Source organism: Nerophis ophidion, linkage group LG09 (genome assembly GCF_033978795.1).
Source record: "Nerophis ophidion isolate RoL-2023_Sa linkage group LG09, RoL_Noph_v1.0, whole genome shotgun sequence".
NCBI lineage: Eukaryota > Metazoa > Chordata > Actinopteri > Syngnathiformes > Syngnathidae > Nerophis > Nerophis ophidion.
The window spans coordinates 31,069,543-31,095,880 of NC_084619.1; the positions used below are offsets into that span (position 1 = coordinate 31,069,543).

The 26,338-nt window shown below is 38.7% G+C and overlaps 1 protein-coding gene across 1 annotated transcript; it reads left to right on the top strand.

Moving 5' to 3' along the window:
- The first annotated feature begins 127 nt into the window (after positions 1 to 127).
- mcmbp (minichromosome maintenance complex binding protein) lies at positions 128 to 26,330 on the top strand. The gene is made up of 16 exons (XM_061910821.1): positions 128 to 306; positions 6,395 to 6,486; positions 6,565 to 6,705; positions 6,784 to 6,825; positions 7,956 to 8,045; positions 8,147 to 8,285; positions 11,368 to 11,513; positions 12,027 to 12,124; positions 12,186 to 12,358; positions 12,435 to 12,558; positions 12,630 to 12,747; positions 19,680 to 19,845; positions 19,935 to 20,068; positions 20,532 to 20,699; positions 20,792 to 20,880; positions 25,994 to 26,330. Exons 1-16 carry the CDS (start codon positions 249 to 251, stop codon positions 26,118 to 26,120), a joined length of 1,905 nt encoding a protein of 634 aa, XP_061766805.1. The 5' UTR covers positions 128 to 248; the 3' UTR covers positions 26,121 to 26,330.
- Positions 26,331 to 26,338: the final 8 nt, after the last annotated feature.

A 26,338-nucleotide genomic window follows, 5' to 3' on the forward strand; every position in this document is an offset into this window, starting at 1 on the left:
CCTCTAAATAGTGAAACTCGTGTTAACACAACAAAACGCATACAACGTACAAAACTGAACTAAACGCAAAAAAAAAAACTCGTTATAACTCCACCTACGGTAGGTCCAGAAATTTAAAAGAAGCCCACCCCTGCCTTAGCGTGATGACGCTTGTTTCCCGCCCTGGCTTTTCTGCCATTCTGTCATAGGTAACAAGTAACTATTGTTTTCCACACATTTTATATACAGCCGTCATTTTTGAGCACATTATGCCTTCCACAAACGACTGGATAAATAACCCTCTGGGCGTTGTCGAAGAGTTGTTTGGTAAGAAACTCACCGGAACTTACTTCACGATACACCAGGAGCTCTAAGCGTGGGTCTCACTATAGCGTGATGGTTCGTCGAGTTCTCCTGACACAGCAAACAACTACTTTTGTGTGATATTTTGTATATAACCTACCTCATATTCGCCTACAGAATCATTGGTTTATATTTCGTGGTATCAACAAATTAAGTTTTGACGATCATCCGCTCACTGGACTGTACATATATGTACAGATTGATTGAAATTTTTATTAATAGATTGCACAATACACTACGTATTCCGTACAATTGACCACTAAATGGTAACACCCGAATAAGTTTTTCAACTTGTTTAAGTCGGGGTCCCCGTTAAACAATTCATGGTACAAATATATACTATCAGCATAATACAGTCTTCACACAAGTTAATCATCATTGTAGAAATTAAAAGAGCAAATAAAACCAAATTTCTAGGTATAATGATTGTTTAAAAATTGAACTGGAAATCTCATGTAAAAAACATACAACATAAAGTAGCAAGAAACACGTCAATAATGAATCAAGCTAAATATGTTCTAGGCAAAAAATAACTTCATATTCTCTACTGCTCATTAGTGTTACCATATCTGAGTTACTGTGTAGAAATATGGGGAAATAATTACAAAAGTACACTTCATTCACTAACAGTGTTACAAAAAAGATCAGTTAGAATAATACATAATGTTGGAAATAGAGAACATACAAACAATTTATTTATTGAATCAAAGATACTGAAATTCCACGACATAGTGGATTTGCATACAGCTAAAATTATACACAAAGCAAACTACAACCTGCTTCCCAAGAATATACAACAATTTTTCTCAACAAAAGAGGAGAAATATAATCTTAGAGAAAAATGTAACTTAAAACATTTGTACGCGCGTACAACACTTAAGACCTTCAGTATATCAGTATGTGGAATGAAATTATGGAATGGATTAAGCAAAGCAATCAAACAATGTACTAATATGATCCACTTCAAGAAACTCTTCAAACTTCAATCAATCAATCAAACAATGTTTATTTATATAGCCCCAAATCACAAATGTCTCAAAGGACTGCACAAATCATTACGACTACAACATCCTCGGAAGAACCCACAAAAGGGCAAGGAAAACTCACACCCAGGGGGCAGGGAGAATTCACATTCAGTGGGACGCCAGTGACAATGCTGACTATGAGAAACCTTGGAGAGGACCTCAGATGTGGGCAACCCCCCCCCTCTAGGGGACCGAAAGCAATGGATGTCGAGCGGGTCTAACATGATACTGTGAAAGTTCAATCCATAGTGGCTCCAAGACAGCAGTGAGAGTCCCGTCCACAGGAAACCATCTCAAGCGGATCAGCAGCGTAGAGATGTCCCCAACCGATACAGGCGAGCGGTCCATCCTGGGTCCCGACGAGCGGTCCATCCTGGGTCTCGACTCTGGACAGTCAGTACTTCATCCATGGTCATCGGACCGGACCCCCTCCACAAGGGAGGGGGGGACATAGGAGAAAGAAAAGAAGCGGCAGATCAACTGGTCTAAAAAGGAGGTCTATTTAAAGGCTAGAGTATACAGATGAGTTTTAAGGTGAGACTTAAATGCTTCTACTGAGGTAGCATCTCGAACTGTTACCGGGAGGGCATTCCAGAGTACTGGAGCCCGAACGGAAAACGCTCTATAGCCCGCAGACTTTTTTTGAGCTCTAGGAATCACTAATAAGCCGGAGTCTTTTGAACGCAGATTTCTTGCCGGGACATACGGTACAATACAATCGGCAAGATAGGCTGGAGCTAGACCGTGTAGTATTTTATACGTAAGTAGTAAAACCTTAAAGTCACATCTTAAGTGCACAGGAAGCCAGTGCAGGTGAGCCAGTACAGGCGTAATATGATCAAACTTTCTTGTTCTTGTCAAAAGTCTAGCAGCCGCATTTTGTACCAACTGTAATCTTTTAATGCTAGACATGGGGAGACCCGAAAATAATACGTTACAGTAATCGAGACGAGACGTAACAAACGCATGGATAATGATCTCGGCGTCTTTAGTGGACAAAATGGAGCGAATTTTAGCGATATTACGGAGATGAAAGAAGGCCGTTTTAGTAACGCTTTTAATGTGTGACTCAAAGGAGAGAGTTGGGTCGAAGATAATACCCAGATTTTTTACAGAGTCACCTTGTTTTATTATTTGGTTGTCAAATGTTAAAGTTGTATTATTAAATAGAGGTCGGTGTCTAGCAGGACCGATAATCAGCATTTCCGTTTTTTTGGCATTAAGTTGCAAAAAGTTAGCGGACATCCATTGTTTAATTTCATTAAGACACGCTTCCAACTGACTACAGTCCGGCGTGTTGGTCAGCTTTAGGGGCATGTAGAGTTGGGTGTCATCAGCATAACAGTGAAAGCTAATACCGTATTTGCGTATGACGTCACCTAGCGGCAGCATGTAGATGCTGAAGAGTACAGGGCCAAGGACCGAACCCTGGGGAACTCCACACGTTACCTTAACATAGTCCGAGGTCACACTGTTATAGGAGACGCACTGCATCCTATCAGTAAGATAAGAGTTAAACCATGACAGGGCTGAGTCTGACATACCAATTCGTATTTTGATACGCTCTAATAAAATATTATGATCGACGGTATCGAAAGCAGCGCTAAGATCGAGGAGCAGCAACATAGATGACGCTTCAAGTGTTTACAAAGTACAAAAAAGAAGAATCATGATAAACATTCTGAATTTATTCACCCATTCATTCTTTCATTCTCAAAATAATCTTACTTATCTCATTGTATGGAATAAAACTTCAACAATTATTTATTTATTTATTTTTATTTAATTACTTATGGAGTATATTGTGAAGACATTGAGAACAGGAAGTGAACAAAAGTTTTAGCAACTGTTATGTAAAAGAAAAGTGGTCGGATTAAATAAGCTCTGCTTCTTCCTACTCCTTTTCAAACATGTTGAAAAGAGAAACTGGAAATGGTGATGTATCATGTTGTATGCTTGCATGTTCGAAATAAACTAATACTCATTCTCATAGTATATACCTTGAATTATTTACATTATTTACAATGCGGGGGGTGGGATGAGGAGCTTTCGTTGATATCAGTACTTCAGTCATCAACAGTTGCATCAACAGAGAAATGGACATTGAAACAGTGTAGGTCTTACTTAGTAGGATATGTACAGCCAGCAGAGAACATGTTGAGTTCAGATACCATGAGAGCAAGTAAATACATTAGAAATACATTTGATTATTTACCTTAGGTTATTTACAATCTGGGGAGATGGGATGTGAATGGGGGAGGGTATTATTAGTTGAAGTTGCCTGGAGGTGTTGTTTTAGAGCGGTTTTGAAGGAATATAGAGATGCCCTTACTTTTACACCTGTTGAGAGTGCATTCCACATTGATGTGGCATAGAAAAAGAATGAGTTAAGACCTTTATTAGATCGGAATCTGGGCTTAACGTGGTTTGTGGAGCTCCCCCTGGTGTTGTGGTCATGGCTGTCATTTACGTTATGGAAGTAGTTTGACATGTACTTCGGTATCAGGGAGGTGTAGCGGATTTTATAGACTAAGCTCAGTGCAAGTTGTTTGACTCTGTCCTCCACCCTGAGCCAGCCCACTTTGGAGAAGCTGGTCAGAGTGAGGTGTGATCTGGGGTGGAGGTCTAAAAGTAACCGGACAAGCTTATTCTGGGATGTTTGGAGTCTAGATTTTAGGGTTTTGGAGGTGCTGGATTACCAGGAGGTGCAAGCGTAATCGAAAAAGGGTTGAATGAGAGTTCCTGCTAGAATCTTCAAGGTGATTTTGTTGACCAGAGAGGAGATTCTGTAGAGGAATCTCATTCTTTGGTTGACCTTTTTGATTACCTTGGTTACCATTTTATCACAGGAAAGAGTGGCCCCTAGAATGGAACCTAGGTAGGTGATCTCATCTTTCCTGGTGATAAGAATGTCACCCACTTTTATAGTGAAGTCACTGACTTTCTTACGGTTGATGTGGGACCCAAATAGGATGGATTCCGTTTTACCTAAGTGTATGGATAGCTTGTTGTCAGCTAGCCAGGTGCAAATATTAAGGCAGTGGTTCTCAAATGGGGTACGCGTACCCCTGGTGGTACTTGAAGATATGCCAAGGGGTACGTGAGATTTAAAAAAAATATTCTAAAATATAGCAACAATTGAAAAATCATTTATCAATATATTTATTGAATAATTATTCAACAAAATATGAATGTAAGTTCATAAACTGGGAAAAAAAATGCAACAATGCAATATTCAGTGTTGACAGATGGATTTTTTCTGGACATGTTCCATAAATATTGATGTTAAAGATTTCTTTTTTTGTGAAGAAATGTTTAAAATTAAGTTCATGAATCCAGATGGATCTCTATTACAATCCCCAAAGAGGGCACTTTAAGTTGATGATTACTTCTATGTATAGAAATCTTTATTTATAATTGAATCACTTTTTTATTTTTCAACAAGTTTTTAGTTATTTTTATCTTTTTTTCCCCAAATAGTTAAGAAAGACCACTACAAATAAGCAATATTTTGCGCTGTTATAAAATTTAATAAATTAAAAACTGATTACATAGTGCTGTATTTTACCTGTTTATCTCTTTTTTTCAACCAAAAATGCTTTGCTCTGATTAGGGGGTACTTGAATTAAAAAAATGTTCACAGGGGGTACATCACTGAAAAAAGGTTGAGAACCACTGTATTAAGGAGTTCAGCACTGAGGATTCAGTCAGTACATACATGTGTATGATGCATTCACGGAACCATCAAATTGTCATTTCAGCATTTATAATACTTATTGTCTACCGACACTTTTTATTTCGTTTTACATGTGAATACTGTCAACGAGACAACACAGCGTGGTTATTGCAATTAAATATCAGATGCATTATGATAAATGTTAATGTACCTGTGTGTGATGATGAAAAACAGTGCTTTGTATCCATTCATTTTTTTTATACCGCTTGTCATCAGGGTTACAAACCTAGTCCATCTCATTTTCTTTTAATCAATCACAGGGTACATGTAGACCAGGGGTGTCAAACTCATTTTAGATCAGGAGCCACATGGAGAAAAATCTGCTCCCAAGTGGGCCGGCCTGGTAAAATCACGGCACGATAACTTAAAAACAAATACAACTTCATATTGTTTTCTTTGTTTAAAAATATAACAGGCACATTCTGAACATGTACAAATCCTCCATCCATTTTGTACCGCCTATTCCCTTTGGGGTTTCGGGGGGCGCTGGTGCCTATCTCAGCTACAATCGGGCGGAAGGGGGGTTACACCCTGGACAAGTCGCCACCTCATCGCAGAGCCAACACAGATAGACAGACAACATTCGCACTCACAATCACACACTAGGGCCAATTTAGTGTTGCCAATCAACCTATTCCCAGGTGCATGTCTTTGGAAGTGGGAGGAAGCCGGAGTGCCTGGAGGGAACCCACATATTCATGGGGAGAACATGCAAACTCCACAAATCATAATGTTGTTTATTTTATTTACACTTACATGTTGCGGTTAATAGTGCTTTATCTTTATTTGTTGTTATTTATACTTTCTGAATAAATTATGTAATAATGTTCATCAGTTAACTCATTGGTGGTAATTTTCAATCTATCAAGGTAAAAAAATAATTTCAAAATCAAATTACAAGATGTTATATAGTTTGCTAATTTTCCTCGACTGGTGCACTATCATGTAGTTTATTTATTTTTTACATATGTAGCATAATCTACAAAGATACAAAGAATTGCTATTGCGACATCTAATGGACACATTTAGAAAAGCAGTTTCTTTCATTCAAACATTTTTATCCCACGTGCCGGACAAAACCTGTTCGCGGGCCTGATCCAGCCCGCGGGCCGTACGTTTGACAACCTTGATGAAGACAAAGAACCATTAAGAGAACATGCAAACTCCACACAGAGATGCTCAACATGAGATTCCAACCCAGATCTGTAGACTGTAAGGCTGACTTGCTAACCACAAGTCCGCAATGGCAACTAAAAATGAATATATTTATTGTTTTTTGCTGATATTGCAGCTGCATCTCAAAACAACCCAAATTCTGGATGGGAAGCAAAACTGGTGGAATTCTTCAAAGATCATCTGAAAGAAAAGGATGCTCACTCATGGGTATAACTATTGTTTTTACTCTTCTGTGCCTTTTTTAGTTGTGACAATAATAATGATAATCAATGCATACTGTTCAAGGTCCCATCAATGAACAACATCCCATTGCACTACTTGAAGCCCAACAGTCTGGTCAAGTTTCGCTGTTTCATTCAGGACATGTTTGATCCAGAGTTTTACATGGGAGTATATGAGACAGTTGATCCATCATCACAAACTAAAGTGAGCATTAATATCCTATTCTAAGCTGGTTTCTGCACATATATTAAACAGCCATTTTATTATGTTGCAATGTGTCAGGTGTTGAGGTGTGGGAAGTACAAAGATGTGACAGAATTTGGGGTAAGTCCACCATTGTTGTTTCATCCTGAACTCTTACAACTAAGCCTCTGATTCAGGGCCTTGTTTTTGTGGCCCAATTTTGGGCTTTAATATTACTCTTGGAAACGGATCTGGCCACACAGTGGGTGCATAAAAAACACAATCCACAAAAATGCTTTTTAAGTACATTTATAATTAGATATTAAGAAATAATGTATTATTATTATTTTACAAGTTATGTACAGAGTTGTATTTACTATAAGTGATCATTTATGATGAACAATAAACAAATAGGTTACATTGACTCCAATTCAGTTAAATCCAAAATGTTCAATAGTCATGTGTTTATATTCCAGATAATATCCCAAGTTTGTATGAAAAGGTAAACAAAGATGTTGCTACCATGTTGCTTCGGCATTAATTGCAAAGTAAACAAAAAATGGGCAAAACAAATGCTCTTTAGACATCATATATTTAAGGAAAAAGTTTGGCTACGATATAAACTTAGATATTCTGGTCGTTTTAGAAATACGGTTGTAAATCTGTCATGATAACAGCATTCTAAGTGATGCTAGATTAGCAATTATCTCTACCAGATATTGAATGGACGTTGTCGCGATGCTGCAAAATCGAACTAAAACTTGCCGCTTAATAAAAGTTTAGCAGAAACAAAGTATGATTGTATCTATGAGGTCCATCATAGTAGAACAAGTAAGCACCTGCACAGCACGACGACCACAATGATGATCACTTACTACCCAAACTTTTTCCATTTTCTGCATCCTGAAAAAATGTAGGAGCCATTTTGACATTGTTTTCATTTTGTTAAAATACATACAGTATCTAAAGACAACACTTTTAATGTCTACTTTGTGTAGGTGACAAAGTATATTAGTTATTATTATCACAATTTCAGCTTTTTCTCATTACATTACAAATAATTGCCTTTTTTCTTACTTGTTACTGTGTTTCTTTTGTTTGATTTTATTTAGTTTTTGACCTGCAGGCCGCAATTGGCCCCCGAGCCATACTTAGGACACAACTACCCTAAAGGGTGTGGCTCTAAACAACAGCAAAGTATTTATGCCAGTAGCTGGCCCTGCTCCAATGGCTTTATTGTTGCCAGCGATGACTCTTGTCTTCATTTCCAGGTGGATTTTAATTCAAAAAATATTGTGACGGCTGAAAGACAGACTTTCTACTGTGTACCTGTTCCTGGTGAAAACTCCTGGGTGAAAGAGATATCCTTCTCACATCTGCTGGATGTGCACGATAAAATGGCTTGCCAAACCACTTTTCTTTTGTTTTAGTGCTGCATAGTTTTTTCTTAACTTTGTAGCACAGTTACACTGGTTCGAGTCAAGCGAGAGTGCAACCGTCCACCTCGTATATGCCGAGCAGACAGAAGCGCAGCTATGAAGAAGACGATGACATGGACAGCATGGACACTCAGCCACAGAAACAGAGGGACCCTAATACAGGTATAACATGAACATGTGTGACAAAAGTAAACTGAGGGTCCTATTTGTTTATTTACCTAATACTTCCTGGTTCATGGAAGAACCATAATATGCCTAACTATTCTGATTAATTCCATACTGTGAAAATAGGTTCATGTCTCTACAAATTTAACCAGATTCTCACCAATCTGTAATAAATGCCTCATAGGTCCACAGGGTTTTACATGATCTTAATAGAATAGAATAGAAAGTACTTTATTAATCCCTGGGGTAAATTATACACCACAGTTCGCTCACAATAAACAATAATAATAATAATAATAAATAATATATGACATATAGATACAGTATATATATATATAATATATGAATAATATAAATATATTCTACATTTAAGTGCAGTCAAGAAGGAACATATGCATAACTGTGTCATACTATTTAATATTTTACTATATTGGCTATAAAACAAAATATAGTCCTAGCATTATCGCTCTTTGGACAGATCTATTATCATCTTTATCAACACGGAGTAGTTTGTATAGTTTTAATCACGGCACATGATTTGTTTTGCTGTTTTTAAGATGATTTAATTTATTTTTATTGCTACTCACCCTTACTGTATATCAGAGGTGTCTAATCCTTTTCTACTGTACAGTGCATACAGAAAAGTCAAAGCATTCAGGGGCCATTTTAGTATATCCTTTTATTTAAAATAAAGTTCTAAAAATAAAAAAATTTTAGCACGCTAACGGTGTAATAGTGTGGAAAAGTACCTTTGGAGCACATTCAACAATGCTGTAATAATGATAACCATGACTATTGTGGTGACAATAACTGTGATATGAAATGTTCATATCGTTACATCTAGAGGTGGGAATCTTTGGCCACCTCACGATTCGATCACGATTGCAATTTATGAGCTACGATTCGATTAAAAATCGTTTATTGATGCATCTTTGATTTATGCATATTGATGCAGTTTTAGATTTTTTTTTCCTTTCACTAAATAAGCGTTTATCATTTGCAACTTAAAAAAAAAACATTCGATTCGGAATAAGTTTGATTAAATAAAGTTAAATAAGTTACCACATTTATTATATTAATGAAAATGTGTGCAAATTTGGACCATATGTGCCCGATAGTAAAGGAGCTAATTGGCTCTCTCGGTGAAGTGGCTCTCTGCAGTCAGCCAAATTTTAGAACTGTCTGCATTACTTTATTTAAAATAGATACATTGATTATCGATTATTGACATTTACTAATCGATTCTATAATCGTCCATGTCTGAAATGCGTTGCATCAAAAAATCGATTGATTTCCCCACCTCTAGTTACATCACTAAAAGACAAAACTTTGTCAGGTATGTGTGACTAAAGTACGGTTTTATCATCTTAAATATATAGCCAGATTACATCCCTTTCCTTTAGGCCAACACGTAGATGTTATTGACTACTGTAATGCCCTGCTTTCTGGTCTTCCCCAAAAAATATAACATTTACAAAACCACTTCAATTATTCCAAAACTCAGCCTGTGTGCTGACGAGGACCAGAAGACGGGCCCATATTACACTGGTTTTAAAATAATTGCAATTGCTCCCTCTGTGTTCCAGAACCTATTAGATAAAATATTTAACTGTTTTTTAAATATTCCAAAAGTCCTGAGCCATACCCACGGGAGGGTCATTCCATTATTACGCCAGTGTTTGTGGAACAGCCTGCCAAAGATCTTTTGATTAATATATTTTTTTATCATCTGGCTGGGGAGAGGGAAGTTTGGGCTTCCCTGCTTAGGCTGTTGCCCCCGCGACCCGACCTCGGATAAGCGAAAGATGATGGATGGATGGATGGATGGATTTTTTTATCATCTCTTTAACTCTGTTTATCTAGTATTTTATAACCTTTATTTAACCAGGAACGTCCCATCGAGATTGCATTAGCTTTTATTTACCACATACACATTTAATTGATTTTATTTACTTTTTAACTACATATTTATGTAATATTGATGCGTTTCACTAATTATATTGTATGATATTAATTTATTTTATTCATTTATTTTGTCCTCTTAATATATTTTAGTTCTGTAAAGTTTTTTCCAGACTTTCCTCAGCAGAAGCTCTCTGCACTGGGGGCTCTGATGTGCTGCTACTGCTGGGGCTCTGGTTCATGGGTTCCTCTGCTAGAGGACTCCCTGGTCAGCTCCTGGTGCACTCGGCTTCCTAACGTAGTGTTTTCTCACCTGGTGCTTCCGTGCTCAGCCACATTTGTTTTTACATGACTTTTATTATGTCTGCATGTTTGTGGTAGAAGGAATGAGGGGCTTGGGGTCGACCGTTTTAACCTGGGATTATGAAATGAAGGCGGGAGACATTGTTTTTGAAATGTTTTAAAATCTAATGCACATCTGCTACATTTGTAAGTAAAGTGCTATACAAATAAAGATTGATTGAAAGGTGACAAAACATACTATTAGTTATTACTATCAAAATGTCAGCTTTTTCTTATTACATTACATAATTTTGCCTTTTTTTTATGTTATTTAGTTGTTTAACTTTATTTAAATAATATTATGCGGGCCACAATTTGGAGGCCTATGCCTTAGATTCTATGATGTACTTATAATATCGCCTTTTTCCTCTCATCTATATGATAACAAAAAAAAAATCATTATGCGTCTTGTCTGCAAGAGAATAAGAAGACACGGTAGGGACGATTGGAGTGGCTATATTTTGTAAGTAATCCGTTAACTTTTAGATGCTTTTTTTTTTTTTTAAGTACTAGCGACACATCCAGTGAAGTCTATGGGAGTTACTGGAGTGAAAGAATGTATCTATCTTCTCAACAAGCAGTAGGTGCTGCTCTGGGCCCTTCCCCCATCTTAAAGCACTAAGAAACAGCTCAGTTTTTTTAAAAACAAGACCAAAAGAAGCAGAAAAAAGTTATTCAATAGTTCTAAATGTATTTGTTCTGCTTTTCAGGTTTTATTTACTCATGTTGGCCAATTGTGCAAAACTACCACAAATAGATTGCAGTCCTATAGTGAAACACTGAACCATTTTAACCCAATTTATTGCTGTTTTCCGTCATCCTCTCCTGCCTGCAGGTGTTCAGATGAACTCGGTAGAACACGGCACCAGTGAAGCTCGGCGGCAGGAGGCTGAAGCTCCTCCCAGCCAGATGGCTTCTGCCATGTGCCTTGACCTCAATTTCCCTCTACCAGGCGAGAAAGGTCCTTCCTGCTTAGTCAAGGTATGTTATCCATTCATATTCTTACCTCTTTTTCCTACTAAATAGAGAAATGTACTGCTGCACGATTTTTTTTTTCCCACGTGTGCACATTCATGCCATGTTTAAGGCCATGTATTTACCTTTTAAATAAATCGCATTATTAGACCTCTCTTTGTCTTGTTCTGCATTAAGGACATTTCTTAATTGCAACGGATAGAAAGATTGAAAATAATCCATCAAGTCAAAAAACATGGCAACTCACTCACTCTATAGTACAAATAAGTCGAAAGAAAAGTTGATCAATGTGATTGCTTCTCCCTTGAGCAGAGTAGACAAACCAGGTCAGTGGAGCCAACCTGCTGAACGAAATGCTAATCATCATTCAATCAGTGAAGCAAATAATTTAAATTACATCTCATGTTGTTATTGTGAACTAAGATTATTTTTTTTATGTGTGTCTCACAAATATGTTTTAATTGTTATGAGACAAGTACGTGACTTTAGGTGAAAGATAAGGGTGTGTGTTTCTGTCAGGTCTATGAAGACTGGGATAGCTTCAAACTGAACGAGACCATCGAAGTCTACGGAATCCTCTCAGTGAGTCCTGCCCTCAGCGCTCTGGCTGAAGACAGGTGAGGTGTACTAAGATCAGTTGGGGACATATGGCTGTGGTTGACATTTCTGCCCACGCAGGGACAAGTCCTCGTCCCTAATAGACCCCTCAGAGTGCATGGAAACGGTAGAGGAGCAGAGGGTGCACAGCCCGCCCGCCTCACTGGTTCCTCGCCTCCACATGATCTACGCCAAGCCGCTGGCACACAACAACCCTCTTCTGCCCTCTGCCGTCTTGCAGGATAACAGCGCCAGTGAGCAAAGTATGTCCTCGTCAACTCCATTGAATGATCTCCAACCTGATTTGTCTGGCTGTCCCTCCTCTCGTAGTTTTATCTTCAACTCTGAGTGAGATGGTGTCTGTCCGGGCAGACTTCCTTGCATATTTGACTCATGTCCTTCTGGGAGATTCCCTGGCCGCTGAGTACCTCATCCTGCACCTCATATCAAACGTGTACGTGTCCCATGATACAGTACTGTGTTGTCAAAAAGTAAACTTTCACTCTTGGCTTGGCTTTCTTGCAGGTACACCAGACGAGACGTGTTACCACTGGGGAAGTTCACCCTGAACCTGAGTGGATGTCCCACTGTGAACTCGTACACCGAACGTCTCTACCAAGTCATCCAACAACTTGTACCCTCTGTGAGTAGAAGACATCTTCATGCTCATGTAATGGCTGACAGCCGCAAAACATCATGTTGGTGCTTTGGGTTATAAAGTACTATCTATCTATCTATCTATAGACAATATAAATCTGGCTGGCAATATATGGTTGAATACTATAGTTATATCGTGATAATGAATATTGATTACACATTTTAGCTGTTTCCTCCAAATTTGACCGCGACAAGTAAACAAAGGTGTCTTCAACACACTATAGCATTCTCACTTGCGGCTCACATCCCTCTACAATGCCAAGCCACTTCTAAGTCAGCAATCTTTGCCTCAATGTCAGTTAATAAACTAGGTTCCTTACAAGTGTCTGTATCACTGGAGAATGAGGAATAGCTAAACATGCACCACACACTGTACAAACATTTGCTAACTGCTAAGCTGGAGCACTTGAACCAAGGTGGGCAGATCGATACAAATATCGATACTAATGATACCTAGTATATTATCAGTATATGGTCTTGTGATTATTGTGTACAAACTCGGGAAATATGTTACAGACCTGCGCCCTGGCTGGCTTCTGCAATAAAACACGGTGATCTCGATACATCATCTGGGATGTTGTGGTGAAAGTCACTCAAAACAGATGGCTGCTAGAGGTCACCAACGTAAAAAGTGCACAATAAAAGCAAGAAAAGTACAAAAATAAAAAATAAATAAATAAAACAATTTCTGCCGGCCGGGGGTGAATACTGACTCAGCGTGAGGGGGAGTGGTGAGAAGGGGTTAATTTGCATCTAACAATTCTGCCTCTCAAAATGGCTTGTTTTCAAAGGCTGCAAAAATATGGCTGACAAATAGGTCTGTAAAACTAAATCCATGCACATTTTGCATCATTACATGGTATTTAGAGGGTAAAATTTTTAATATGACCCCTTTTTAAGAACAAAAAACAAAATAATGAAATTAGGGATGTTCCGATCGATCGGCAACCGATCAGTATTAGTTGATTTTCGGGAAAAAAGTACAAAATGTGATCGCCATTGCCAATTAATACATTTTATTGCTGATCACAAATGCAGATCCTCTCTAACACTGTATTTATTTTTGATTGCCCAGCTGACAAGCAGTTAGCAGTGTGCCGCTCCTGTAAGCTAATGATAATCACCTACAGTATGAAAAATAAAATTAATTTGTTATTATTTTAAGCATAATTATCACGTAACTTTATCATTGGAAGATGAGGCTGAACATGTTACATACAGAGTAAGAGAATAAGGAACTAGGAATTTGCCCCAATTGTGAAATTTTTTCAAAAGTGACATTAGCGGATATCTTCATGTATGGTAAAGTTTTACCTGAAGACCATTGCGCGAGTCCGCCATTGCAGTCCGACGTTGTTTCTTTTTCTCTATCTTCGAGTTGTGGGGCAGACTGACTCATACAGGCAAATGCATCTGCCGCTGTTGCAATTTCTAATAGAAAGTAGCGTATAGTTCGAACTTATACAGTCTCTGTCAGGAGACTTACTATAGAAGCGCTAAAAACTACAAGAAGGCTGACGTGTAGTAGATGCAGTTGAAGTGGAGCCGCGTAATAAAGACGGCCCACCAAACAGTGCATCCCGAAGACGATTAGAAAGCGGCTTGAATGGTCTGTAAAACATAATGTATGCAACATTTTGACCAAAGAACTACGATTACATGTTGTGTAGAATGCAAGGAAGTGTTTTAAATTTAGAAAAGAAATTACCTCTTTTAAAAATCAGCAATGGTGTGACCAATACTGACCCTTTAACTACTTGGTATTGGATCAATAACCACATTTGTAGTGTTAACCAAAACTAATGTAACGTATCTAAATAAGAGGATAAGTGTGTTGTACATTTTGACAGAAATGTAGATAGAACCATGTTACAACACAAAGTAACCAGATATCAACAGTAAATTAGCAAGTACCGGTATATTAGTAATAGTTTTGAGAAAATGATACAACCAGAAATGATGCAATATATTAATCAAATGTCAGAAGCAAAATTAGGAGCCTTTTTAACCCATTTTGAAATGGTTCTCTTATCATTTACATACCAAATAATATATCAGGATATATATCATTATGGCAGGATGCTGCAATATATATCGCAGTATACATTTTAGGCCATATCGCCCCTCCCGACTGGAGTTGTTTATACAGGACAGAACAAGCAGTGTCTGGGGGTAAATTGTAGAACATGGCCTTTGACCCCAGCTTCCTATAGCAGATTCCCTTTTTATTTTCTGTCATGAACCCCCTGGATTTAATTACTACGACAACTTGATATTATTTATATATTTAGGTGTACAACACAGTGTGAGTTAAATTCTTTATATATACCGTATTTTCCGGACCGTAGGGCGCACCGGAATATAATGCGTATTAAAGAAGTCATAATTATTATAATTTTTTTTTTCTAAATTGAAAACACTTCCTCGTAGTCTACATAACCTGTAATGGTGGCTCTTTGGTCAAAATGTTGCATAGATTATGTTTTACAGATCATCTTCAAGCTGTTTTCTGACAGTCTTTTCCGGATGCACCGTTATGTGGGCGGTCTCATTTACGTTACTCACCTTCGACGACGTCTTCTCCCCGTCATCTTAGTTGTACTGGTGTAGCGTACAAGGGACGGAATAGAAAGAAGTGTGAAAAGATGGAGCTAACTGTTTTAATGACATTCAGACTTTACTTAAACCAGTAATGGAGCAGCATATCCTCATCCGGAAACAACAACATGGCCAGAAATGTGTCCCGTGAAAAACCGTCTGAGCGAAACTCTCAAATAACTGAAGTTCCTCGGGTGAATAATGTAAACTCACCATACCGGTCGGTATGTTTTAGCATTTTCATGGCGAGTTTACTGACAGATATAAGTAAGAACTTTATACTACTTTATATTAGAAATGGCGTCAGCGGAGGATGAATGTCCCATAACAAGAAGATAGAGGAAAAAGAAAAAGATTATCGATTTCGATGTCCACACGGACTTCGAAGGCGGACGCGCGCAATTTTTCTGGATTTCTGCAGATCCCAAGTACAGATCAGCTAGTACCAGAAGGTAAGAAAAGTAGTTTGCATAATATTGCGAAACAAAACGCCAGATAATATCTTACCTTATTCACACACCATAATAATACTCAAATATTATGTTTAATGCACCGACAATCCATCAAGCAGTGCAGCTTCATAGCTTACCAAAGTCATACTAAAACATTTTGATAGATTTTTGAGTGCCATGTGTAATGTTCTATATTTTCAATGGAACATATAAAATGTTGGTGTAGTTAACTTGAGTCATATTGTCATCGTAGTGCAGTCTACACATATCTCTTATGTGTGACTGCCATCTACTGGTCACACTTATCATTACACCATGTACTAAATAAAATAGCTTTGAGGTTGGTAAGCAAAACCAGAATTATTCCGTACTTTAGGCACACCAGTTTATAAGGCGCACTGTCGATTTTTGAGGGGAAAAAAGGATTTTAAATATGCCTTATAGTACGGAAAATACGGTACCTCGGACAACTATTTATTTTTTCTTTTCCCTCCATTTCTTCGCCTGCGTTAGCTCTGTACTTGGGTTTCTACTCTACTGGGTAGAACTGTTGATTAGATTGAGCACTGCTGCCACCTAGCTGCAAGCATGTGTATTGTTCTAACATGAATACTAAAGTGTAGACACAAATACTGTCAGCGAACGGAGCACGGTGATATTTGCATGAACAAGTAGAACGGGCTGTTACACACTGAAGAGGAACTCGCTCCCTCATACTTTTGAAGTGCAAATAAACTTGACAGATTAATGACCATATTTAAGGTTATGATTATTTCTTTAAACTCAAATTCTGACCAACAGGCCTAATGATACTGATAAAGAGTACATACCTAAGCCAGCGTTTTAAAAGTGTTTTATCTATGTTCCATTCGATACTGTGAGGTAAAACACAAAAAATACCATGGTAATGGTCACGTGCACGAGACCATTGACTAGGGATTTTAACCGTCAATGAATCGACTACATTTATTTTAGAAATGATGAAAAAGAATCCCGGAATGTTCCTAGACCATGTTTTGATGCTGGTGTTATATTGAGCAGAATAAAACTGCATGGACCAGTTTTTCAGAGACTTTATTAAGCCAACGCACATAATTTTACATGAGAAAACCACCAAGCCTGCCACGTTGTGTTCTGTGTGTGGCAACAGGTGGATCTTCTGCCAACGAGTGGAAGATCATTTAATTGTTCTCTGTCTCTATACGCTGTAATGGATCCCATCAGTGTTGTATGCTGCCGATACCGATCATCCATGAATGAGATCACCAATACCGATTACATAGTTAACTGTAATTTTAATACTTTTTTGTGGACTTTTTGAACCTCCACTGCAACCACATAGTTTCCTCATGGTGTGATTAAATAAAAGTCTACTCTATCCTATACTATAAAGTAGGGTTGGACAATTATTCCAATTCCAATTTATATTTTGATTATGGCTTCTTACGTTTATGAAAATATAATAAAAAAAAACGTTTACTGCGCTGCGCAATGTACATGCATATTCCGGAGCTGGTTAAGGTGAAACATTTTACAATGTAAAAATTACAAAAGCTGTTACTGTAAAATTGAAAGTGACTTTTGTAGTATATCACTGTGAATTGGAAAAAATACAGTACTTTTTTACAGTAAAATTATGTTGACTGAGCTGCCAGTTTTTTACTGTAAAATCTATGGTTGTTTTTACGGTTTATTAATGTAAATACAAAAACCACAACTTAATTGTTTTTCCGGTAAAGAACTGGAAGCTAAGTTGCCAGAATTAAAAAAACAGTGGTACTGTTTTTTTCCATTTACAGTTGTATGTTGTAAAAACCACCGCACATTTTACGGTAAAATTCTGGCGACTAAACTGCCGGGGTTTTTGTTTTTTTGTAAAAAAAAAAACTGTGGTATTGTTTTTCCATTTACTGTAATGTTGTAAAATAAAAAAAAACAACAGTATATTTTACGATAAAATTCGGTAAAATCTTCTACTTTTTAAAAAATGTTTACAGTGTACGTAAAAAAATAAATATATAAAAATCAAATGTAGAGGAAAATTCATATATTATTCGCTGTTTCAAGCAGCCCTCTGATGGCAGCCACAACTGTGATGTGGGCCTCAAAGAAAATGAGTTTGACATCTTTGTTTTAGACTCTTTAGTCTCAATTGTCTTTTGGGAGGTTTTGCAAATGGGTGAGCCATCGCCTTCAATGACTCCCTGGTAATTTCTTTAAGTACCCAAAAGTTTTCACACTGCCGACTTTAGCTTTGTTGTGTGTGTAGAAAGTTTACTGCTTTGTCCTGCTGCCATTTTTAAGCTAATTTGGCATACTATCGTGTCTCTCGATAGGTGCGTATATGTGCATGCACCGCTGGTGTAACTTAGTTTTTCTTTCATACAGATTGTGCCAAATATAACATAGCAGAATAATGTTACTTTATAGTAAGGAGCAGTGTTGCCATCTCTTTAATAGGGAAAGTAGCTATTGTTTGTCCTAAATGTTGCTGGATGATGCATAATTGATTGCAATGGATGCTGTAGTAGACAGGAATAACATTGTGGGAGAAAAAAAGTGAGTTTAAAAAAAAAATTTGACGTATGATCAGAGCTGTAAGTTTATGTTGGTTCTTAATTTAGATTTCTTTAAATGTAAATCAATTAAAATAGTGTAGAATAAAATTTGATCAAAAGACCGAGAGTTGTGACATTATTGTCATATTGACTGGCTCATTAACATGAACAATAGCATTGGGATGTTACAGTGATTTTTTTCAGCGTGACATGACACTGACATGACACGGTTACATTTACATTTGTGCTTTGGAATGGGGGAGGGGCTTACAGAAACACCCGCCACTGCTTGCAGAGGGCAGTAACTGCAGCGTTGTTTTACCACAGAGTCTCCGAGACACAAGAAAAGTCCCTAATAACACCGGGAAAAAGTCGCTATATTTGTCGTTACTAGCGGTTTAAAAAAAAAAAAAAGTCGCAAGAAGGATTTGGAAAGTCGCCAGATTTAGCGGCAATGTTGGCAACACTAGTGAGGATTAAAACACACTGTGTATTGGAGCCACCTTAATGTTATAAATAGTAAAACGGTAAATCGTTGCATCCCTAGTATCACCAATTAAGTAACCACTAACCACGGCACAGCGGTTGGGAATCGCTGGTCTGGAGGAGTTTGCACAGCGTGAATGTAGAGCAACTTCCTAGCTCAACAGCACCACTGCTGGCTGCAGGCAAGTAGCACTATTATTCAAGTTTGTACGGTTAAACGGCTGCCAAGAGGACGGCAACTTTCGACAACATTATTTCCCGCCCTTTCCCTGCTTCGAGTCAACTAAACTTGACACCTTTGGCTAGATCAACAACAACATGATCTTACGTTACAAACACATTGTTCATAAAAGCGTATGATTTTACTCACCTGTACATCAGGAATAGAACCATAGCATCTGATTTCATATCATTTTCCCTCTTAGACACCTCTCCGCCTGCTGCTGTTGGGCATGTGCCCGTGAACAAGACAATGAAAATATTAAGGTTTTTTTTTTTCTAAATCTGTACTTTAAACCAATAATAGTAACTAACATACACTAGCTGGTGGTGTTTTTGGAGTTAAAAGATGTCATTTTGAGTCTGTGACATAATTCTACATATGTGACAATAATTGTTGACAATTATTTAGAAACCTTAGCTATCTTCTGTTGGCAAACATTCAGTGAACGAAGAGAAAACAATTTGTGGAAAATAGGTAGAAGTTGTGTTTACTTCAGATATCGAGTCTAGTGCTCATGCATAACAAAGAGTGTAACAATATGAAGAATAAATCACTTTAAAAAATGTTTGATTTAATTACTGATCTCCACACAACCTTGCAGTCGTTCTATCTGGGCATGAGCCTTCAAAACATGAATCAGATGAGCCTGGTGCCAAAGAAAGACTACGTGGCCAATCGGCTGGTGAGCGGCGCTCTGCAGCTGGCCAGAAACACATCGCTCTTCCTCGACGAAACACAGCTGGAGCAGGGGCAGTTGGACACTGCAGGTACAAGTAGCAAACACCACCTGTTGAGAAAGCATGATTTGATACTAACCAGGCTGCCTGTGTGTGTGTGTGTGTGTGTTGTACTGTAGGTGTGCGCAATGTCACAGCTTTGGGCAATCTGATCACTTGGCAGAAGGTTGATTATGACTTTAACTACCACCAGATGGAATTCCCCTGCAATATTAATGTGCTCGTCGCATCGGAGGGCCGCTCGCTGCTGCCGGTGAGGACACGCGAGGAGGGAGGCGTGCAGCCACGCTGATCTCACTTGACGCTTACGCCCACACCGCAGCCAAGCCTCTCCCCAGCCAGGCTCGGGAAGGTGTTAGGTTTCTTTCGGTCATGTCCCACGCTGGAGGTTGTTTCCAGGCAGCATCACGCTGCTGTCTCCGCCGCAATTGGCTGAAGGGTTTATTCCCAGGTCTCACTCGGTTGTGAACCGTGCGAGGAATGTGCTGTGTGCTATTCCTGTGTGTTGGTCTAACGTGTTGCCGTGGTGGCAGCTGTGTGCCACAGGAATAATCCAGAGAGAGGCGTCAGTCTCGGGCAGCTCTCTGTAAACAACCTCCATGGTTGGTCAAAAGTCACGTGATCACAAGCGCCTGGTTTAGCTTTGCTCCTGCCTGGTGTGCTATGACAACAACCTTCCAACACCTGGAATTGAAACATTTCTTTTGACCCTGCAGTCAGACTGTCAGATGCACCTGCAGCCCCAAGTCGCCCCGGCCCACATGGACGACCATCTCAGTAGCATCTCCTCACACATGCAGACTTCCTCGCAACTCAACAAGTTCCGACTCTACCTGAGTGTAGCCCGGCAGCTGGACTACAGCATCTCTAATGAAGTGACCAAGGTGAAACGGGTTACCGCTCTGTGCTTGCAAAATAAAAGCCCTGCAGGAAAACGAGCATTCAACTTGTTCTTCTTTACCTCTCGTCCCTCCAGTCAGTTGAGGATGACTTTGTAGATATGAGGAAGGACGACCCCCAGAGCATCAGTGCTGAGGACCTGCACCGCATGCTTGTGGTGGCAAGGTGGGCTACAATTATTTTTGCATGTTTCTATCATCCCACAAACTGGAACTAGGGATAATCACGGTTTTATACTGCCGATACCAATTATCCATGAGTGAGATCAGTTGGTATCAATATGGATACTGATCGAATATACTAAATGTACATTTTTCAATTTATTTATGGTGAATGCTATTGTCCGTTTAGCTGTAAACTTAAACTAGTTCCTTATTCTCTTTTATTCACACTATTAAGTCAGTAGCACACTAACTAAATTACTAATTTAAATCATTTTGGTTTTTGCCCTCAAAGTCCCCGTGTGTCCAGGGAATTATTGATTAATAACAAAAAAAATCCCTAATCACTCTAGTATTGATCATATACTGATATTATCCTTAGTATGATCTTAAACTTTACCAAGCACTCAGTTATTCTGTTTTTTCGAGCTAGCTTAGCTATTAGCATGCCTGGTTCCGCGTGCTGTCAGTGTGTAGGATGTTTAGCCTTGTCTTACTACTACTATCAATCAAATTTATATTTATATAGACCTTTCTCACAAGTGTCTCTAAGGGCTGCACGAGCCACAATGACATCCTCTGCTCAGATCCCACATCAGGGCAAGAAAAAACTCAACCCAATGGGCACAATGAGAAACCTCGGGTGACCGGTGGAATAGCTGTCGAGTGGATCTAGTTCAGTGGTTCTCAAATGGGGGAACGTGTACCCCCATATTCTAAAAATAGCAACATTTCAAAAATCCTTTATGAATATATTTATTGAGTAATACTTCAACAAAATATGAATGTAAGTTCATAAACTGTGAAAAGAAATGCAATATTCAGTTTTGACAGCTAGATTTTTTTGTGGACATGTTCCATAAATAATGATGTTAAAGGTTTATTTTTTTGTGAAGAAATGTTTAAAATTAAGTTCATGAATCCAGGTGGATCGCTATTTCAATTCCCAAAGAGGGCACTTTAAGTTGATGATTACTTCTATGTGTAGAAGTCTTTATTTATAATTGAATCACTTGTTTATTTTTCTACAACTTTTTAGTTATTTTTATATCTTTTTTTCCAAATAGTTCAAGAAAGACCACTACAAATGAGCAATATTTTGCACTGTTATATAATTTAATAAATCAGAAACTGATGACATAGTGCGGTATTTTACTTCTTTATCTCTTTTTGTCAACCAAAAATTCTTTGCTGTGATTAGGGGGTACTTGAATTAAAAAAATTGTTCACAGGGGGCTACATCACTGAAAAAAGGTTGAGAACCACTGATCTAGTTAATAGTCTGAGAGTCCAGTCCATAGTGAGGCCAGCAGGCATCATCTTGAATGGAGACAAGTTAGCAGCGCTGAGACGTCCCCAACTGATGCACTGAGGAATGGTCCACCCCGGGTCCTGACTTTGAACAGCTAGCTATTCATCTGTGGTCTTCTGATAACCTTTCCATGCAGGAGAGAGGGGCGGAGCAGAAAAGAAAAGAGACGGCAGATCAACTGGCCTAAAATGGGGGTCTATATTTAAAGGCTAGAGTATACAAAAGGGTTTTATGATGGGACTTAAATGCTTCTACTGAGGTAGCATCTCTAACTCTTTTCTGGGAGGGAATTCCAGAGTACTGGAGCCAGAATAGAAAACACTCTATAGCCTGCAGACTTATTTAGGGCTCTGGGAATCACTAATAAGCCGGAGTTCTATAAACGCAGATTTCTGACCGGGACATATCCTACGATACAATCAGCAAGATAGGATGGCACTAGACCGTTTAGTATTTTATACGTAAGGAGTTAAACCATAAAGTCGCATCTTAACTGCACAGTAAGCCAGTGCAGGTGAGCCAGTGTAGGCGCAATATGATCAAATTTTCTTGTTCTAGTCAAAAGTCTAGCAGACGCATTTTGTACCAAATGTAATCGTCTAATGCTAGACATGGGGAGACACGAAAATATCACAATACAGGAATCGAGACGAAAAGTAACGAACGCATGAATAATGATCTCAGCGTCGGTGATGGACAAAATGGGACACATTTTAGCGATATGACGGAGATGAAAGAAAGCTGGTTCAGTTACTTTCTTAATGTATGACTCAAATGAGAGAGTTGGGTCGAAAATAATACTGAGTCGCTTTATGTAATGGTTTTCTTGTCAAACGTTAAAGTGGTATTATTATATAGGTGTCTAGCAGGACCGATAATTAACATTTCTGTTTTCTTAGCGTTGAGTTGCAAAAAGTTACTGGACATCCACTGTTTAATTTTGTTGAGACACGCCTCTAGGTGACTACTATCTGGCGTGTTGGTCAGTTTCAGGGGCAAGTAGAGTTGGGTGTCATCAGCATAACAGTGAAAGCTAGCACCATATTTGCGTATGTTGTCACCTAGCGGCAACATGTATATGCCGAGGAGTGCAGGCACAAGAACCGAACCCTGTGGAACTCTGCACGTTACCTATCATACTCAGAGGTCACATTGTTATGGGGAGACGCACTGCATCCTGTCAGTAAGATAGGAGTTAAACCAAGAAAAGGCTAAGTCTGACATACCAATACTTGTTTTGATACGTTCTAAGAGTTCTAATGTTATGATCGACTGTATCAAAAGCAGCGCTGAGATCAAGTAGCAGCAACATGGATGACGCATCAGCATTCATAGTTAGCAATAGATCATTAGTCATTTTTGCGAGGGCTGTCTCCGTATAGTAAGATTTGCCCTTAAACCGGTTCACGGAGATTGTTGGACCCTAAGTGTTCATTTAGCTGCAGTGCAACGATTTTTGAGGATTTTCGAGATGAAGGGAAAGTGGAACGCCGGCCAGTAGTTTACCATGATGTCAGGATCGAGGTTAGGTCTTTTGAGCAGAGGATGAATAACCACTTTTTTTGAATGTTAGGGGAACAGTACCAGAAGAAAGTGATGTTTATTTAGCACTGATGGACCTAATAATACAAACAGCTCCTTGACAAGTTTCCCAGAAAGCGGGTCAAGTAAACATGTTTGTTTTATACCATTTACACGTCGTAGCAATTCCTCTGTTATTTCATCAAAAAGAGAAAGACTATTTTGGAGGGCAGTACCTGTCGTATATACATTTGTATCTGTGTTAATAGAACCCAGTTGTAGCTGGGACGCATTGTCTTTAATATCCTTTCTAATGAGTTCAATTTTCTTTAAGTCATCTGCCGAGTAGGTGGAGATACTTGGAGGAATCCTTTGTTGGGTTAGCAACGCTACTGTACTAAACAAATAATTAGGAATGTTTTTATTGAAGCAGATGAGATTGGAGTAGGAATTAGCCTTAGCTAAGGTAAGCATGCTTTTATAAGTTAAACTATCAATACATGCTTGATGGAAAAACTCAAGTTTAGAAGCACGCCATTTGCGTTCTAGCTTTCTACATGATAGTTTCTAAGCTCTAGTTTCTTCTGTGAACCAGGGGGTAAACCTTTTAGGGGCATTTTTAGCTTTAGCTGTGCTATACTATCAATGTTGTCACACAGGGCATCGTTAAAGTTGTTACTGAGGTTATCGATAGAGCCCACATAATTTTGGAATGGCGCCATTACCGAAGGCAGTAGGCCAGCAAGAGTCATAGTTGTGACAGCATTAATTTTGCGGCTGCTAAAGCAGAGGTTATTAGTAGCTTGCTGACAATGAGTCAGAACTTCGAATAATATCGGTAATCATCGGACATTACTTGGGCGTTCAAGAATATCATAACTTCGGAGGTGGAGACACCCCGGACAAGGACTAGATCTATTGTATTACCGTTGCGAGGCGTGGGTTAATTTATTATTAGTGTAAGATTACAGCTATCAATTGTAGCCTTGAGCGCCACGCACAGGGGGTTTGATGGGGTATTCATATGGATATTAAAATCCCAAATTAGAATTATATTATGTGTGCATCACTAGATCAGTGACAAACTAAAAATTCACTGATAAAGTCAGAATAGGGTCCAGGAGGGCAGTAGATAACAGCTAGGTAGAGAGGTAGCAGTGGGACAGACCTCATAGTAATCACCTCAACTGATTATATTTATTACTTAGGTTAGGGGTAAGGTTAAGGTTTTCATTGTATGTTAGTGCGACCCCTCCACCCCTTTTAAGGGGACAAGCAATATGTGCATTCGTATAGTTAGGAGGAGATGCCTCATTAAGAAGGAAAAATTCATCTGGTTTGAGCCAGGTTTCACAAAGACCAATGACGTTAAGATTGTTGTCTCTAATGACCTCATGAATTAATTATGTTTAAAAAGCCCGTATTATAGGTAATGGGCTGTTTTGAGGATTTTATTGTTAATGTTATCCGTAGTAGTGATATTAATAATATTACGTTTATTTTGTGTAGTGCGCCTTAAAAAATTTCGATCATATTTAGGAATTGATATAATGGGGAGCTTCAGAATTTTTGATTGGTGCTGCGATAGATTGAACGTATCATAATTTGCCAACTCAGTAGAATGCACGTTCACCTCTGGCACAGTCACTATAAAAATATCATTATGTGAGTTGTGTATTATTCTACGAGAAATGCAATGTGTGCAGGAATTTTACAGCCTGGCGTTGGTTAGTTCTAGCTTAACTGACTCCTCACCCGGACTAACAGACACTGTAATTGCCTGTGACCGGGCTTGCTCTTGTGTAATTAGTCAAGTGTGACTTAAGCAGTAATCTATGTTTCTAGATAGTGATGGCACCTTCCCTGTCTGGGTAAAAGTTGTCCCCGATCAGCAAGGCCGGTTTGCCCCAGAAAGAGGGACAATTCTCAATAAACGTTAGTCCCTGTTCTCTACAAAAACTAGCGAGCCACTTGTTAAGTGAAACTAATATGCTATTCCTCTTATCATTGCCTCTACCATACTTGATAGTTGTACTGAAGATACCACAAATGCAGTTTATTTCTGTAGTGGAGATAATTATTTTCAGTTTAGGGAAGCGGCTCCACACTGTGTATGGAGACACAAAATTAGCTGCTTGCCACTTGTCAGCCAGGCAGGATCGGCATTTGTGATTGGCATTGGTCAATCATGTACTTTTTACAATATCAATCCATTGGCACATCTGTAACTGAAACATAATCAAACCAAGCAATAATGACTTTGTTGGCTTGTTTCTGCTGTCAGGTTGCTGTCCCTGAGCCTGGGAAAGACCTCTCTGTGCAGAGACATCTGGCTGAAGGCTAAACACATGGAGATGCAGCGGAGTTGCAGGATGGAGCAGCACAAGAGCGTCAATGGAAATGAGCCGTGATTTGCCAAGAGCAACAACAAAGTAGCCATGTTTGTCCTTCTGATTCTTAAAGGTTTTTCACAAAAATAGTTTTCATTTTTTCGTTTCTTAAATTTTGCCATTTTGCCTCACAGTCATCGCTGCATGAGTAGCAATATTCAGCAGTATGTCTGCACACAATCTGCAGTGTTAGCATGTTTCTCCTAATGTAAATAAAGTTGTAATAAAAAACTGTTGTG

What these genes read in the sequence shown, in the direction of transcription:
- mcmbp (XM_061910821.1), top strand. Translation starts at nt 249, where the DNA reads ATGCCTTCCACAAACGACTGGATAAATAACCCTCTGGGCGTTGTCGAA. An exon ending in AAAAGGATGCTCACTCATGG is followed by an intron (nt 6,487 to 6,564) that starts GTATAACTATTG and finishes ATACTGTTCAAG; the next exon opens with GTCCCATCAATGAACAACAT. An exon ending in CTGCACCTCATATCAAACGT is followed by an intron (nt 12,559 to 12,629) that starts GTACGTGTCCCA and finishes GCTTTCTTGCAG; the next exon opens with GTACACCAGACGAGACGTGT.